The 13,434-nt window shown below is 42.9% G+C and overlaps 1 protein-coding gene across 1 annotated transcript in view; it reads left to right on the top strand.

The window, feature by feature from the left end:
* Nucleotides 1-13,434, top strand: part of Pou2af2 (POU class 2 homeobox associating factor 2) — a 44,278-nt gene that overhangs the window by 27,983 nt on the left and 2,861 nt on the right. The window contains exon 4 of the mRNA XM_055622064.1: nt 10,153-10,195. Within this exon, the coding sequence (XP_055478039.1) occupies nt 10,153-10,195 (43 nt within the window). The remainder of the gene's footprint in view (nt 1-10,152; nt 10,196-13,434) is intronic.

Raw genomic sequence — 13,434 nt, 5'->3', positions numbered from 1 at the left:
TATTTTGAGAAATGTCTCATGTTTGTTTGGTTAGTAAAGGTATCGAGAAAGTTTCAATTTTTTTAATATTTTAATTTTACTTCATTTTACCTCACTATTTTTTCCTAATTTTCCCATGGGGGAAAAAAGCCATTTCTTATTTCCCATAAGTTTTCAAAGTTCTTAATAACGGGAACCCATGTCCAATCAGAGTGTCTCCCCTGTACGTTTTGCTTGTTGTCAAGACACAGCGTTTGGACTGCTGCTTCTCAGCGTCACCACAGAGGCCCTCTCGTGAGCCTAGAAGCAACAACAATGACGATGATGACGATGATGGCGGTGATGGCGGTAAACACTTTCTGAGCACTCAAAGCCTTGCAAAGGCAAAATATCGTTTGAATTTAGGAATACACATGATATGGCTGGTCCATTTGAATGCACGCTTTCTTTTCTAAGGCTTCCCAGGCAGCCTATTGTCCGACCTAAATTAGCCCACTGTCCTGCCCTGTTTGGAGAACTGAACCACACTTCCAGAGCTTTCCGTCCCCACCCAGCCACCTGCTCCTTCACAATTGCAGAAACATTTTAAATAATAATAAAAGCAAGCCTTTCAGGGGGAACTTATTTTCTCAGCTGTTCTATTGGTTCTGTGGAATTTTCTTTTTAAATGTCATGAAATTTAAAATCATTCCTGGTGGTGAATTCTTTCATGCAGCTTGCAAAAATAATCAGGTTTTACAGCAAAACAACCATGGCTGGCCCATGTGGGCCATCCTGCAGTTCTGCAGGATCCGCGCTGGCCAAGACGCTTCCCAGTGGCTCTTGTTGCTTTAACTTAGCTGCATAAATACAAACAGTATTTCAAAGGCACACCAAGAGCCAAGGGTATAAAAATATGCTTCATTTTGTAACTTAGGCAACAGCAATCACTTTCTCACAGAGACAGCCTGGACATAATTTTGTTCCAAGCAGGAGAGCTGTTAAAAAAAAATTTTTTTTTAAGAAACTGTCAAAAAGTTGGAATTCTGTAATTGTGTGAGCTTTCCAAGGGACATAAAATAGCTCATGGCTCAGAAATTGAAGACACTTGGGATCATATTTTTTTTTCAAACGTTTGAGATTAATCATAAAGATATGAGGTCTGAGATCCATTTTAATATCTATTAACTAATCGCCTTAATTAAAAAAGTAATCCATAATACAATTGCCAAAGAGAGTTGCTATTTACTTTTCCTTTTACAAAAGTGAACTTGTGTTCTCATAAGTTTCTTTCCCTCAGAATTTTAGCTCGGCTTTCACTCTTCACTTTACCTCTGTGTTTTTAAAAGCTTTAAGACAGCCACTTATTCCTCTTATATCAGTGATGTAGCCCCTACTATTGCCCAGGCTCCCCAAGAGTGAAGAGACACCACACAAAGTGAGGCTTTGTAAACATAAGGTAAGTGTTTTTAAGGATGTTTCACCATTCCTTCCTCAATTACATTTTATTACTGGCATTAAGATTAGACCTGCACAGTGCACCAATAAATGAAATCGTAGAAGAATTTTAATTTTGTAGTGAGGAATGGAAAGATGTTGTAGTCCATCCACACGCAAGCATCAATGTGAAGGTGGTCAACGGTGAAGAGGAAGAGAGCTCTGGGAGCTGTATGGTAGCCAGGACAGGTGGTCAGGACAGCTTTCAGCATTTACAAGCATGAATCAGCCTTCCTGATGCAGGCTCTAAAAGGATGCCAGACGGATGCAGACAGAAGTGGCACCTGTCAGCCTCCTGACACGCTGCCAGAGCCTCAGCACCAGGTGTCCACTGGACCCTCTAACAGCTGTGCCCTCACTCTCGCAATAACTTCAGACCCACTGTTGCAGTATCAAAGGCCACGTTTTAGAATAGCACTTTCACTGCGGCGACACCACCGAGACTCTGAAGAATCATTGCCCACTGGTGGGAAAAGTCCAAACCCTTAGCAGGGCTCAAAGGCCCTTTGTAACCGTGTTCCTGTGTCTTCCTCCAGCTTCTCGTCATCATGCCTGTCTTCACACTTCCCGCTTGCATTCCCACAACTCGGACAGGCTGTTGCAAACAGCCCAAGCTTTGCTTGTCTCCGCAATGACACACCCTTCTCCAATCGGCTTACTGATTGCCTTTCATCATTTTAGACTAGATTCAGGTGCCATCTTTATTATATTATCTATATTATGACATATTAAATCTTGAGACAGTCAATTGCCCCAACTCTCATCTTTGCCCTCACTTCTCTACCTACACTAAATTGTGGCTAAATAGACCTAGATGACAACCCAGGCTGCGTCATGTGGCCTTGAACAGGTCAATCTATGCACTAGAGGATACCGTAAACCATCATCAGAAAGAGTAATGGTGAGAATGCTTAGCACACTGAAGAGAACACAAACACATCTGTAAAAGTCATCACTGAAAATAAGAGACACGGAACACCTAACAGGAAGTAGCTAAAGAAGCACTGGCTCCATCGGCCTCAACCCTTAAATACTGTGTGTGGTCACACTGTACAGCTATTATATATATATATTATAATCAACAAAATGAAAGGGCTGCTGCTGCTTTCTGCTCCTTGTAAAAAAGCCAAGCTTCTCCCCCGCTGTGTTCCAGTCATAAGATTCCTCATATCTAGGAGCTTCCCTGCCCATTCTCAGTCTTCACATTCAAATTCTTAGCACACTAACTTCCCGTTTGTAGAAAGCAGGAACATGCCCTTGTATCTCATGAGTTACTTTCTCCCGGCTATGTATCTGCTGCTTACTGTGGCCTAATAATCCACCTGGCCTTACTAGGTTAAAGCACTTATCAGTTCTCACAGTTTTGAGCGTCATCTGAATCTTCCTTTGCAGTTTCCCTAGGACTCCCCATATAGTTGCATTTAGCTGGCCCCTCGGGTGAGGGATGTGCCGGGAGCATTCCCTCTTGCCTCCCTGGTAAGAGGGCTTTTGGGGCAGCTGGCTGTTGGCAGGATCACCTCACTTTCACTTCATGCAGTCTCTTCTCCTTCCTTATGAGGAAGTAAAGAGTGGTGAGTGAAACAACCTTCAAATACCCTTGAGGCCTAAGATCTGAAACTTACAGATCCCTTCAGCCATGTTCCATCAGCCAACTCAAACCACAACCTGATGCCCTAAATTCAAGAGTAGATTAGTGACTCTTCTCTAGGGGCGAGGGAAGGAGCTTCCAAGAAGCTGTAGCCATGTTTTATTTTCGCTGGTGGCTCATCTCCTTAAATAGGTCCTAATCTGAGCAATTGATTACTCTCTATTGGCACCTGCAGGGCCCTGTGATGGTTTTCCTTATCAAGGGGAGCAAGTGAACTCTGTGATCCTGTCGAGGAATCCTTGAGAAGTCAACAAGCGATGCTTGGGAGGCTAGAGTCTCACTCTTTGTTCTCTAGTCACTGGCTAGTCCATTGTGGGCACACAACAGCTTCTATGCATGGTATCTCCTTTTGCAAGCCCCAGACAACATCCACCTTCTAAGTGAGAGTACGAGAAGTAATCGGCACATAGTAGATGCTGTAACTATGCTTTCTAGCCATCACAAGTGTTTGTGATTAATTGGATAGCTCAGATATGAGGAACATAAGTGAAATGTGTTCCAAAGTTTGCAAAAGAAGTCAGATTTCTTAGAAGATGTTTGAGGTAGTGTAGGCACCACATAAAACATGGCATGGATCAGATTTCCCTGGGCTCTGCAACATCTTTATCACATTAATGCAATTCTCTATGCCTGTTTGTATTTCCTGGGGGAAGAGAGTGCACCCAACTAACGGGCATCCATTTAAAGGTAATGTATGTTAACATCAGCGTTACTTTAGATTCATTACAAAGTTAGAGGAAAATCATGTGACCTACGATGGATATAAACACAGATATTAAAACGTGACGTTAGAAGGTTCAATATAATATCACTAGATAATATATTGAATATTATATTCAATATAATATCCCAAGCATGGATATGATACTGAGAAACTAGATGTATAAAGTGTTGCAAATTCCTTGGAGACACCTCCTACTCACAAACAGTTATAATTATTACTATAGAAATACTAATAGCAATATCTTTAAGTTTAAAGAGATTCTTTATAAACTTCGTGATTATTTTTAATGGACTTAACAGTTTAAAAGAAACATTATGCCAGTGAGAGAGATCTTTCTTCATATAATCCCAATATATATCTTCAATTACGTTGGCACCTAAAATTATGATAGGGCCATAAAAATGGCAATAAAGGAAACTCCTAATCTTATCACTTTACTACCTTGGTGACCTATTAGTTCAAATTAACTCATTTCCATGGAGGGGCTTTTGGGACAGCTGTGAGACTGCTGGCTAGCTACAGGAAGTCGCAGATTGGCAAATTTCATTCAAATAGAAACCTCTAAATTTGGCTACCTGGTATTGCAGGATCCTGTTGTTTGCAGTATGCAAAATAAAAATTATATACCATCTTGTATGGTCGAAGCTAGGGACTCTGAAATGTCCAATGCAATGTTAGTGACAGGGCGAGAAGTGACTGAGTAAATAAAAAGTATTGAGCAAAGAATAAAGGGAGTGAGCTGCCCCTTCCAATGGGGAAGGAAGCTTTCCTGGCCAATGCTCTTCTCTACTAACATATGAAATCTGAGAATGGGATGGAGAAGTAAGGTCTAACCCTTAAATCTGTCCAGTGAAATCCTCCCTCAACAAGGCTCTTTCTTCTTTGTTCTTAGAGGTGAGTTGAAGAGATGCATTAGCATTGGTTTCAATATCGATGAATCTGAATAGTTCCTGGCCATAGAGAGGAAACACACTAATTTAATAAAAGTGGTCTATAACACAATTCTTGTGCTGGGTTATAAGGGTTCATCGATATTTGTTGAAACGCAATAAATTGCATACTTAGGGTCTGTGGATTTCAGTACACATAAACAGCGCCTGAATAAATTTGGCCCCCATCAAAGTGAAATGTAACTGAAAAAAATCATATATGCTGTGAATATACACAGACACATATGCACACACACCTCAGAAGACTCCAGTCCCGTCTGACACTTCCGTGGCTCACAGATAATCTTATCATGTCTCTGAATGTCTCTGGCTCTTCTTTAAGCTGAATTTTCCTCAAACAGTGATCCATTTCTACTTATATTTTCAGATTAATAAAATTCTTATAAGGTAGCCTGGCGCGGTGGTGAAGAGGTCCTGGTTGAATCTCACTCTCTGCCACCACAACAACACACCCTCAAAACAAAACAAAACAAAACAAAATCTTGGTGTTCTTTCAGTACCTCAGCCTCTTAGTCACCAGAATGAGAAAAATGATGCTTATCTTAGGGATGCCTTAAGACAAAAATCAACTAAGCAAACCTTAGAGTAGAGTTCATCAAAACAAAAATAGAAAATTTAGAAAACTCCATTTGGATCTGGGGAGATGGTTTTCGTGCTTGCATGAAAACCTGAATTCAGGTACTCAGCATCCACAAAAAAGAAAAAGAAAAAGCTGGACACCACAGCTCGGTGTATAACTTCAGCGCTAGGAGTGGGAGAAGGAAAGGACAGGAGGATCCCAGGAGCTTGCTGGCCCTACAGTTTAGCTGAATCAGTGAGCTCCAGGTCCAAACTAGAGACTTTGTCTCAAAAACCAAGGTGGAGAGTAACTGAAGCAGACACCTAAGATCAATTGGAGGCCTCCACCCACAGAAACATATGTGTGAACACTCTTATGCATAAATAAAGAAATACTTTTAAACTTAATATATGAGTTAAGCAGCAAACTACATTTGAATAACTGCATACTGAAATGCAATACTGAAGAAATGCTTACTGAAGAAATGCATACTAATCTCTAACAAATATGAAGAAACACAGAATCATGGATGTAGGAAAAATTAGAGGAGGTTGTATAATGTATAGGATAAAAGAAAAAGATCCTAAATGTATCTACGTAGTCTCAGAGGACATAACACAGTGCTGTTTAAGGATAGTTCAAAATGGTCCTAACTTGATGACAGACATGAAACCCTGGAACACAAAGAAACAAAGAGCATCCTGTACCAAGCAGGATAAAGAAGACGATGAGCTACTTCTAGACAAAGTAAGCTAAACCTGAAGAGCCTGAATGACAGAAAAGATCATTTAAAAGCAACAAGAAAATAAAAGAAAGCTTGTCACAAAGAATCACTTTACTAGTAATAGCATGCATCTTAACCAAAATTATGGAAGCCAAAGACAGTAGGCTTAGGTTTTCAAAGTGCCAAGAAATTAAATGCTAAAAAGTTCTGATTGTAAAATCAGAAATATTATCTTCCAAGTACAAGGTCAAAAATAAATGATATGTTTAGATTAAACAAAGCCTGAAATAATTTACTCTATAAAACACACATATTTAAGGAACTTCCTAGAGTTACTTTTGACAGATGAAGCTAATATAGAAAGTCTGGATGAATACTAACCAGAGAAAAAAGTTAAACATGGAAGCAAATACAACAGAGATTCGCTTAATGTAATAGTGTTATCTAAATTGTGGTTGCTTGACTTTAAGAACAAAACAGGCCAAGGTATAAGAAATACCATAGCAAAATGTTAGTGAGAGTTAATGCCCTTGGGTTTTTGTCTTTCAGTAAGAGATTTTAGATACTGTTTGTAGAGCTTGTTAAGTCTGAATGGTAAAATTTTATGGGTGACCATAAAAAACGGGAATAGTGTATCATTCCCACAGTGGGGACAAGGTGAAATTATAGAGGTTCACCTCTCTGGCCACTGAATATCTAAGAGTCCCTGCCACTTAATTTAGCCACAGGTGTCAGTACACACCTGTGCTCCCAGCACAAGGGAGACAACCTGCTTAGACTACATAATGAGAAAACAAATCAAAACCAAAATTCTCTTATAACTCACCCTCTCACCCCCAAGGTTTCACAGTTTGAGTTGCTCACTGCCCACAGCAATCTTAAAATATTCAATAGAAAACCCCATAAGTGAGTAATTCATTTTGCACATAGTATGGCATTCTGAGTAGCTGTGAAAAGAGTCTCTGCTGCCCCACCAGGTCCTGCACAGGGGAGAGGTTTTACCTTTGGTGGATCTGCACCATAGATGCCAACTGCACTCCAGTCACTCAGAAGCCTTTTCCTCGCGATGAAGACGTAGCTCAGAGGTAGAGTTCTGGTCTGTCATACACAGGCCCTGGGTTCAGTCCCCACCCAACACAACAGAAGGAGAGAGTCTTCTCAGCTACCAGGCCAACCGTCACAACCTCTCAGTGCGTAGGTTTGAGTCACCCTTGTTCCATAATAATCGCCCCAAAGCAGCAGAGAAGTGACGTGGCAGTTTTATCACAGAATATTGTGCTAATTTTGTTTTATGTTAACAGTCTCTTACCGTGCCTGATGTGTAAGCCAAACTTGATTAACATGTGTAAGTAGGAATGACAGTATATGTATGCTTCGGTGATAAGAGGGAGCTACTGTAACACGAGCCATCTGGCACACGCTGGCTACTTACGCTGGGTACTGTTTGAGGCACTCCACTGCTTTGTTCTGATTTAATTTTCATGTAACCAAAGTTCACAAAAATGAGGCAGACCTGGAATTCAAACATAGACATGTTGGTTCTGGAGCATTCACTATTGAATACTATGCTGCCACTGAGTGCTTGCACGATGATATTGTTCCTGGAAGACGGACTTCAAAGTCAGAGCTGTGGACTGCATGACTGGGACCTCAAGATTTCTAGAATGGAGTCTAGCCTCCTGCGTGACTGTGTTTGGAGGTAGGGACTCGGAGGTAATTACTGTGGTAGATATAAGATCTCTGTGTGTCCCTCGCAGCCGCACATCAGAAGACTGCAAACCAGAAAGAAACCCTCACCAAGAACGAAGCCATGACATCAGATTCCGAGTCCCTGGATGCGTGACATAAAGTGCGAAGCAGGATCTACTGTAGCAGACGGAGTGACTAGGAAGACAGTCAGCAGGGGTGCTCTGGAGAAAACGCCTCAGTCAGTAAAGTGCCTGCCACAAAAGCTTAAGGACCTGAGCTCAGCACCCAGCACCTACACACAAAGCTGGGCTTGGTGGCACCCGCTTGCAATCCCAAAGCCAGGAAGACAGAATTGAGATCCTGGGGCTTGCTGGGCAGCCAGCCTCACTTAGTCACTGATCCCCAAGGGTCCCACGGAGGCCTTGTCTCAGAAAGCAAGGTGGACAATATTGATCTCCTCTGGTCTTTAAACACACACATGCACACATACACACGTGCCTGTGACTCACACACATACACACAGACAGACATAAGCATGTATACACACACTTGTGTGTGTGTGTGTGTGTGTGTGTGTGTGTGTGTGTGTGTGCAAACACATAAGCAAGACTTGAGGAAAATGATGGGCTATGTTCAAATATCCAAAAATCCCTACATGGAATAAGAGTTAAGCATATTCCTAAGAAGAGAAAGAGATGGTTGGAAAAGAGAAAAGACCCTTTCCAGCTGAGCTTATAGAATCACAGGTCTCCGGGAGAAGAAAGAGAGAGGGGAAGCAGCCTGGGCCCTGAGTTGTCTGTCACTGGAGGTCGAACACATGGCATTAGAAGCAAGCAAGCTGGTCAAATGAGATGCTGTGAAATGCCACCGGCTCCCAGAGTCCGCAGGACCTTAAGGGCACAGGCTAAGAGCACAGGCCGGAAGCCTGAACGCTAAGGATGCTTCACCCCCTTGGAAGTTGTTCTCACCACCTACTTTATTCGGGGCCATTTTGGAGCTAGCATTTGTTTTTGAAATATTCATTTTTTTGTATTTTATATGTGACTCTGTGTGTGCTGTTATGTACATGTGTTGTGTGTGAACATATACATGTGTGTATGGAGAGGCCTAGGGTCGCCTGCTGCAGTGTCTTTCCTCAGTTACTCTCCTACTAAACCGGAAGCTTGTCGATTCAGCGAGGATGGCTGGCCTGTGAGCTTCAGGGCAAACCCTTCCCCTAAGGCAAGGGTTCCAGGCACATGCTGCCTACCCAGGTTTTTACATGGCTTCTGGAACGCTAAGCTCACATCCTGGTGCCTGCACAAAAGACCCTGAACTGATTTCCCATCTGCAACATCCTGAGACCGCACATCTGGTTAGCCTTTATTCTGACGCCAGGACAACGTTGCCTCCTCCAGAAGGCGTTCCCACCATCCCCAACACACACATCACTCATCTTCCCCAGTCATACCTTCCTTACCTTTCTGTATCATCAGTCTCCCGCAGTGGCTACAAACATGGCTCAGCACAAGGGAGGTGGCTAAAAAGTACAGAAATACATTGTTTCATGGTTCTGGAGACATGAGCAGGCCCTGGTCCCTCGGAGCTTTGGGAACAGAATCCCTTTCACTTCCTTCTTTCTTCTGAGGTCAGCAGCCTACCTTGACCCCGAGTCTTGAGGTTAAATCATTCATATTTTTCTTGTCTCTGTATGATCTCACCATGTCTGTATCATTGAGTGGTCTCTTAAAAAAATCACTTTAAATTTTGTTTTATGTGTATGGATATTTTTGCCTGCATGCAGTAGCCACAGAGGCCAAAAGAGGGTATCAGATCCCTAGGGACTGGAGTTACAGATGCTTGGAAGCCACCGTGTGGTTGCTGGGAATTGAACCTGGAGCTTCTAGAAGAGAATCCAATGCTCTTAACCACTGAGCCATCTCTCCACTCCTTTTTCTCTTCTTACAGGGACATCAGTCATATGGATGTCCATATTAGGATGCCAGCCCATCCTAATCCAGAATGATCACGTCTTAAGTAATTACACCTTCAAAGATCCCATTTCTAAATAAGGTTACAGTCACATTTACTAGGAATTAAGAAAATGCCTCAGGAGGAAAAAAAGAAAGACAGAAAATGCTTCAGTGCTGGGGCTCAGCAGGTACAGGTACTTACCTCCAAGCATGATCAACTAAGTTCAGTACTCAGAAGGTGGAAGGACATAGCTGATCCCTCCTCTGTGCACCCTCCCACAATGCACACACATGCACACACACACACACACACACACACACACACACACACACATCCACACCCAAAAGAAGGAAGGAAGGGTAGTTTGAAAGATATATATTCCTGGTTTTTTAAGTTAAATCCAGGCTTGTAACTAGAGATGAAAACAGCTGCATTCTGTTTGCCTTCCAGGGCAGTGCCAGCAACTCCCAGCCTCCATTCGTCCAGATGCCAGGTGAGACCTTTTCTTCAACAAGCAATTTACTCCCTTGAGAGCAACTGAGTGTTTGTGCTTTGTCTTCCGTTGTGGGGAGCCACCCAGCCCAGGGCCCTGCGCAAGTCCAGAGCTTCCAATGTCTTGGTAACATACCACTTTCTCTCATTTTTGCCTTTTTTGAACAACAACAACAAACTGGTCAGCAGAGACATCCCACTGAGTCATCCTGAACTTAGTCGAGTGGGCCTTGAAAGGTGGGCCTTGAAAGGTGGGCCTTGAAAGGTGGGCCTTCCGATCCTCTGCTTGAAAGATGCTTTTAGGCAGAGAACAATAGCAGTCTTGCTTTCTGGCACAGTGTTAAAATGCCTAATGCTCTGACATCCTGATCTAATAGACCAGCAGTTTTCAACCTATGTCCTGTGACATCAGATATCCTGCATATCAGGTATTTACAACTCATAACAGTAGCAAACTTACACTTATGAAGTGGCAACAAAATAATGTTACGGTTAGGGGTCACCAAAGTAGGAGGAACGTATTAAAGGGCCGCAGCTTTAGGAAGGTTGAGGACCGCTGTAATTAACCATGTCCCCAGTGTGGATAGAAAGAGAAAGGAACATTGGGGGTTGGGGCTACATTTACTTTACTTTCTGTGTCACACAGTGAGTTCTGTTTACTGTATTTGTGCCAGTTTGGGGTATCTCAGTCCCACAGTCCTGTGAGGCAAAGAAAGGAATATTCCTAATAACAACAAGCACCTTTGCACACACAACCCCCAACCCTACCACATACTACCTCTACAGATCTCAACCTCCAAAGTGATCTAGCGCTTTCCAAGTTACAGAAGAAAAGGGGTTCCAAAGCATCCCAGATAACTCTATTGTATTTCTTGTCATCTTTATTTCCATTTGAATTTGGTTGTTTCTGCTCTTTTGTACTAAGAGAAATTTATTCTAGAATTTTTGTTTTGTTTTTTTTTTTCAATTTTTCAAGACAGGGTTTCTCTGTGTAGCCTTGGCTGTTCCGGACTTGCTTTGTAGACCAGGCTGGCCTTGAACTCACAGTGATCTGTCTCCTTCTGCCTCCCAGAGTGCTGGGATTAAAGGTGTATGCCACCACACCTGGCTGCCCCTCCTCTTTTTAAGGAGAAATAGGTACACTTCGTCAAGCAGGGGGCTTTTCTTCATGACTGTTTCTATTTTGAAATTAGAAATATAAATGTACCATCCTGGAAACATTGTTTACCCATCACCAATCTTTGCGATATAACTTCATGACATGAAACTTTATTTACACAGATTTCTCCCCGAGGAAGGTGTGCTTATAATTAAAACTGTCAGCGCAGAGTTCAGATGTACAAGCAGGTTGGAAATTGGTGATTTTTAAAATGAAAGTGGAAGCCAGGCGTGGTGTTGCACGCCTGTGATCCCAGCACTCAGGGGAGCAGAGGCAGGCTGATCTTTGTGAGTTCGAGGCCAGCCTGGTCTACAAAGCAAGTCCAGGACAGCCAGAGCTACACAGAGAAACCCTGTCTCAGAAAAATGAAAAGGAAGGAAGGAAGGAAGGAAGGAAGGAAGGAAGGAAGGAAGGAAGGAAGGAAGGAAGGAAGGAAGAAGGAAAGAAAAAAGGAAAGAAAAAAGGAAAGAGTAGTGAGTGAAAGCGTGTTAAAGGTTTTGGTGGGGGCTGATTGCCTCCTCTGAATGAAACATTTGTGTGGGATGCTGAATTCAGCATTCCACTCCTGGATTTACAGACCAAATGATGCATGAGGCCTGATCTACCACCACAGAGCTTTTAGACCCTTTGGGAAGATAGCTGTAATAGGTGACAGAATAAAGAGCAAAATATTAAATACTACTTTAGGTGGAAGGCGCTCAGGCTCTCACTGTGAACAGGTCATTCCGGGTGGGTCCTCAGGAACCTGCCTTCTCTTCTCTCTGAAGAATGGGTAGGCTCCTGTCCTCTTCCCTGTTTTCTCCCTTTCCTGATGTCCATCTGCTTTGCCTTTCTCAATGGGGATTGAGCAATTTAGCCAGAGTCCTCCTTCTTGACAGCACAGGAGCATACCACAGAGGGCCTCGGAAAGGCTCTACCCTGCAGGGTATCAGAGCAGATGCTGAGACTTAGAGCCAAACTTTGGGCAGAGTGCAGGGAATCTTATGAAAGAAGGGGGAGATAGTGAGACTTGGAGAAGACAGGAACTCCACAAGGAGAGCAACAGATCCAAAAAATCTGGGCACCGGGGTCTTTTCTGAGACTGATACTCCAACCAAGGATCATGCATGGAGATAACCTAGAACCCCTGCACAGATGTAGCCCATGGCATTTCAGTGTCCAAGTGGGTTCCACAGTAATGGAAACAGGGACTGTCTCTGACATGAACTCATTGGCTGGCTCTTTGATCACCTTCCCCTGAGGGGGGAGCAGCCTTACCATGGAGGCCATGGAGGAAGACAATGCAACCTGATGAGACCTGATAGACTAGGATCAGAAGGAAGGAGAGGAGGACCTCCCCTATCAGTGGACTTGAGGAGGCACATGTGTGGAAAAGGGGAAGGGAGGGTAGGATTAGGAGGGGAGGAGGGGGGAGCTACAGGGGGGATACAAAGTGAATACACTGTAATTAATAAATTAAAATTAAAATTAAAAAAGAAAAGAATGGGTGGGGTGCAACTCCCTGTTGTTGGCGAAGGGAAGAAAGACAGGTGCTATTTTCTCCACATCTCAGCCTTTAAGAAAGGAATTCAAGGTGTATAAAGATCTGCGAACATGAAAACATAAGTGAGTTGTGAGGGTCTGAGAAGCTGATTTAAGGTATGCAAATGCAAGTTATAAAGGTTTGAGATGGAATATATAAATGGTAAATTACAGGGACCTGGACTCTGTGCCCCAGTTTCTTGACAACCATCCATTTCCTGCCACAGACAACTGCAGGGTCAGAGAGTGTCAAGTGCAACTCTTCTCTCCTGAAACCATCTCATTTGTCTTTTCTTAAATAAACTTCTTGCCAGTTTCAGCTTTTCTCTCTGTCCCTCCTAACAAAACTCTACCAAGCGTTCTCCTTTTAAGCCTGGTCTATGTCCTGGCGAGGTAAAGGAGGGACCCAGTTGACCACAAGGGGGCAGCAAACAACACTACAACATCAAAGCCAGAAATGTCAGAAGGGTTTTGCTTGGTTGGTTTTTTGTTTGTTTTGCTTTGTGTTCCCTCAGATAGATAGATAGATAGATAGATAGATAGATAGATAGATAGATAGA

Source organism: Psammomys obesus, unplaced genomic scaffold (genome assembly GCF_907164565.1).
Source record: "Psammomys obesus unplaced genomic scaffold, mPsaObe1.curated_primary_1811, whole genome shotgun sequence".
Lineage (NCBI taxonomy): Eukaryota > Metazoa > Chordata > Mammalia > Rodentia > Muridae > Psammomys > Psammomys obesus.
This window is presented reverse-complemented; position numbering and strand designations above follow the sequence as displayed.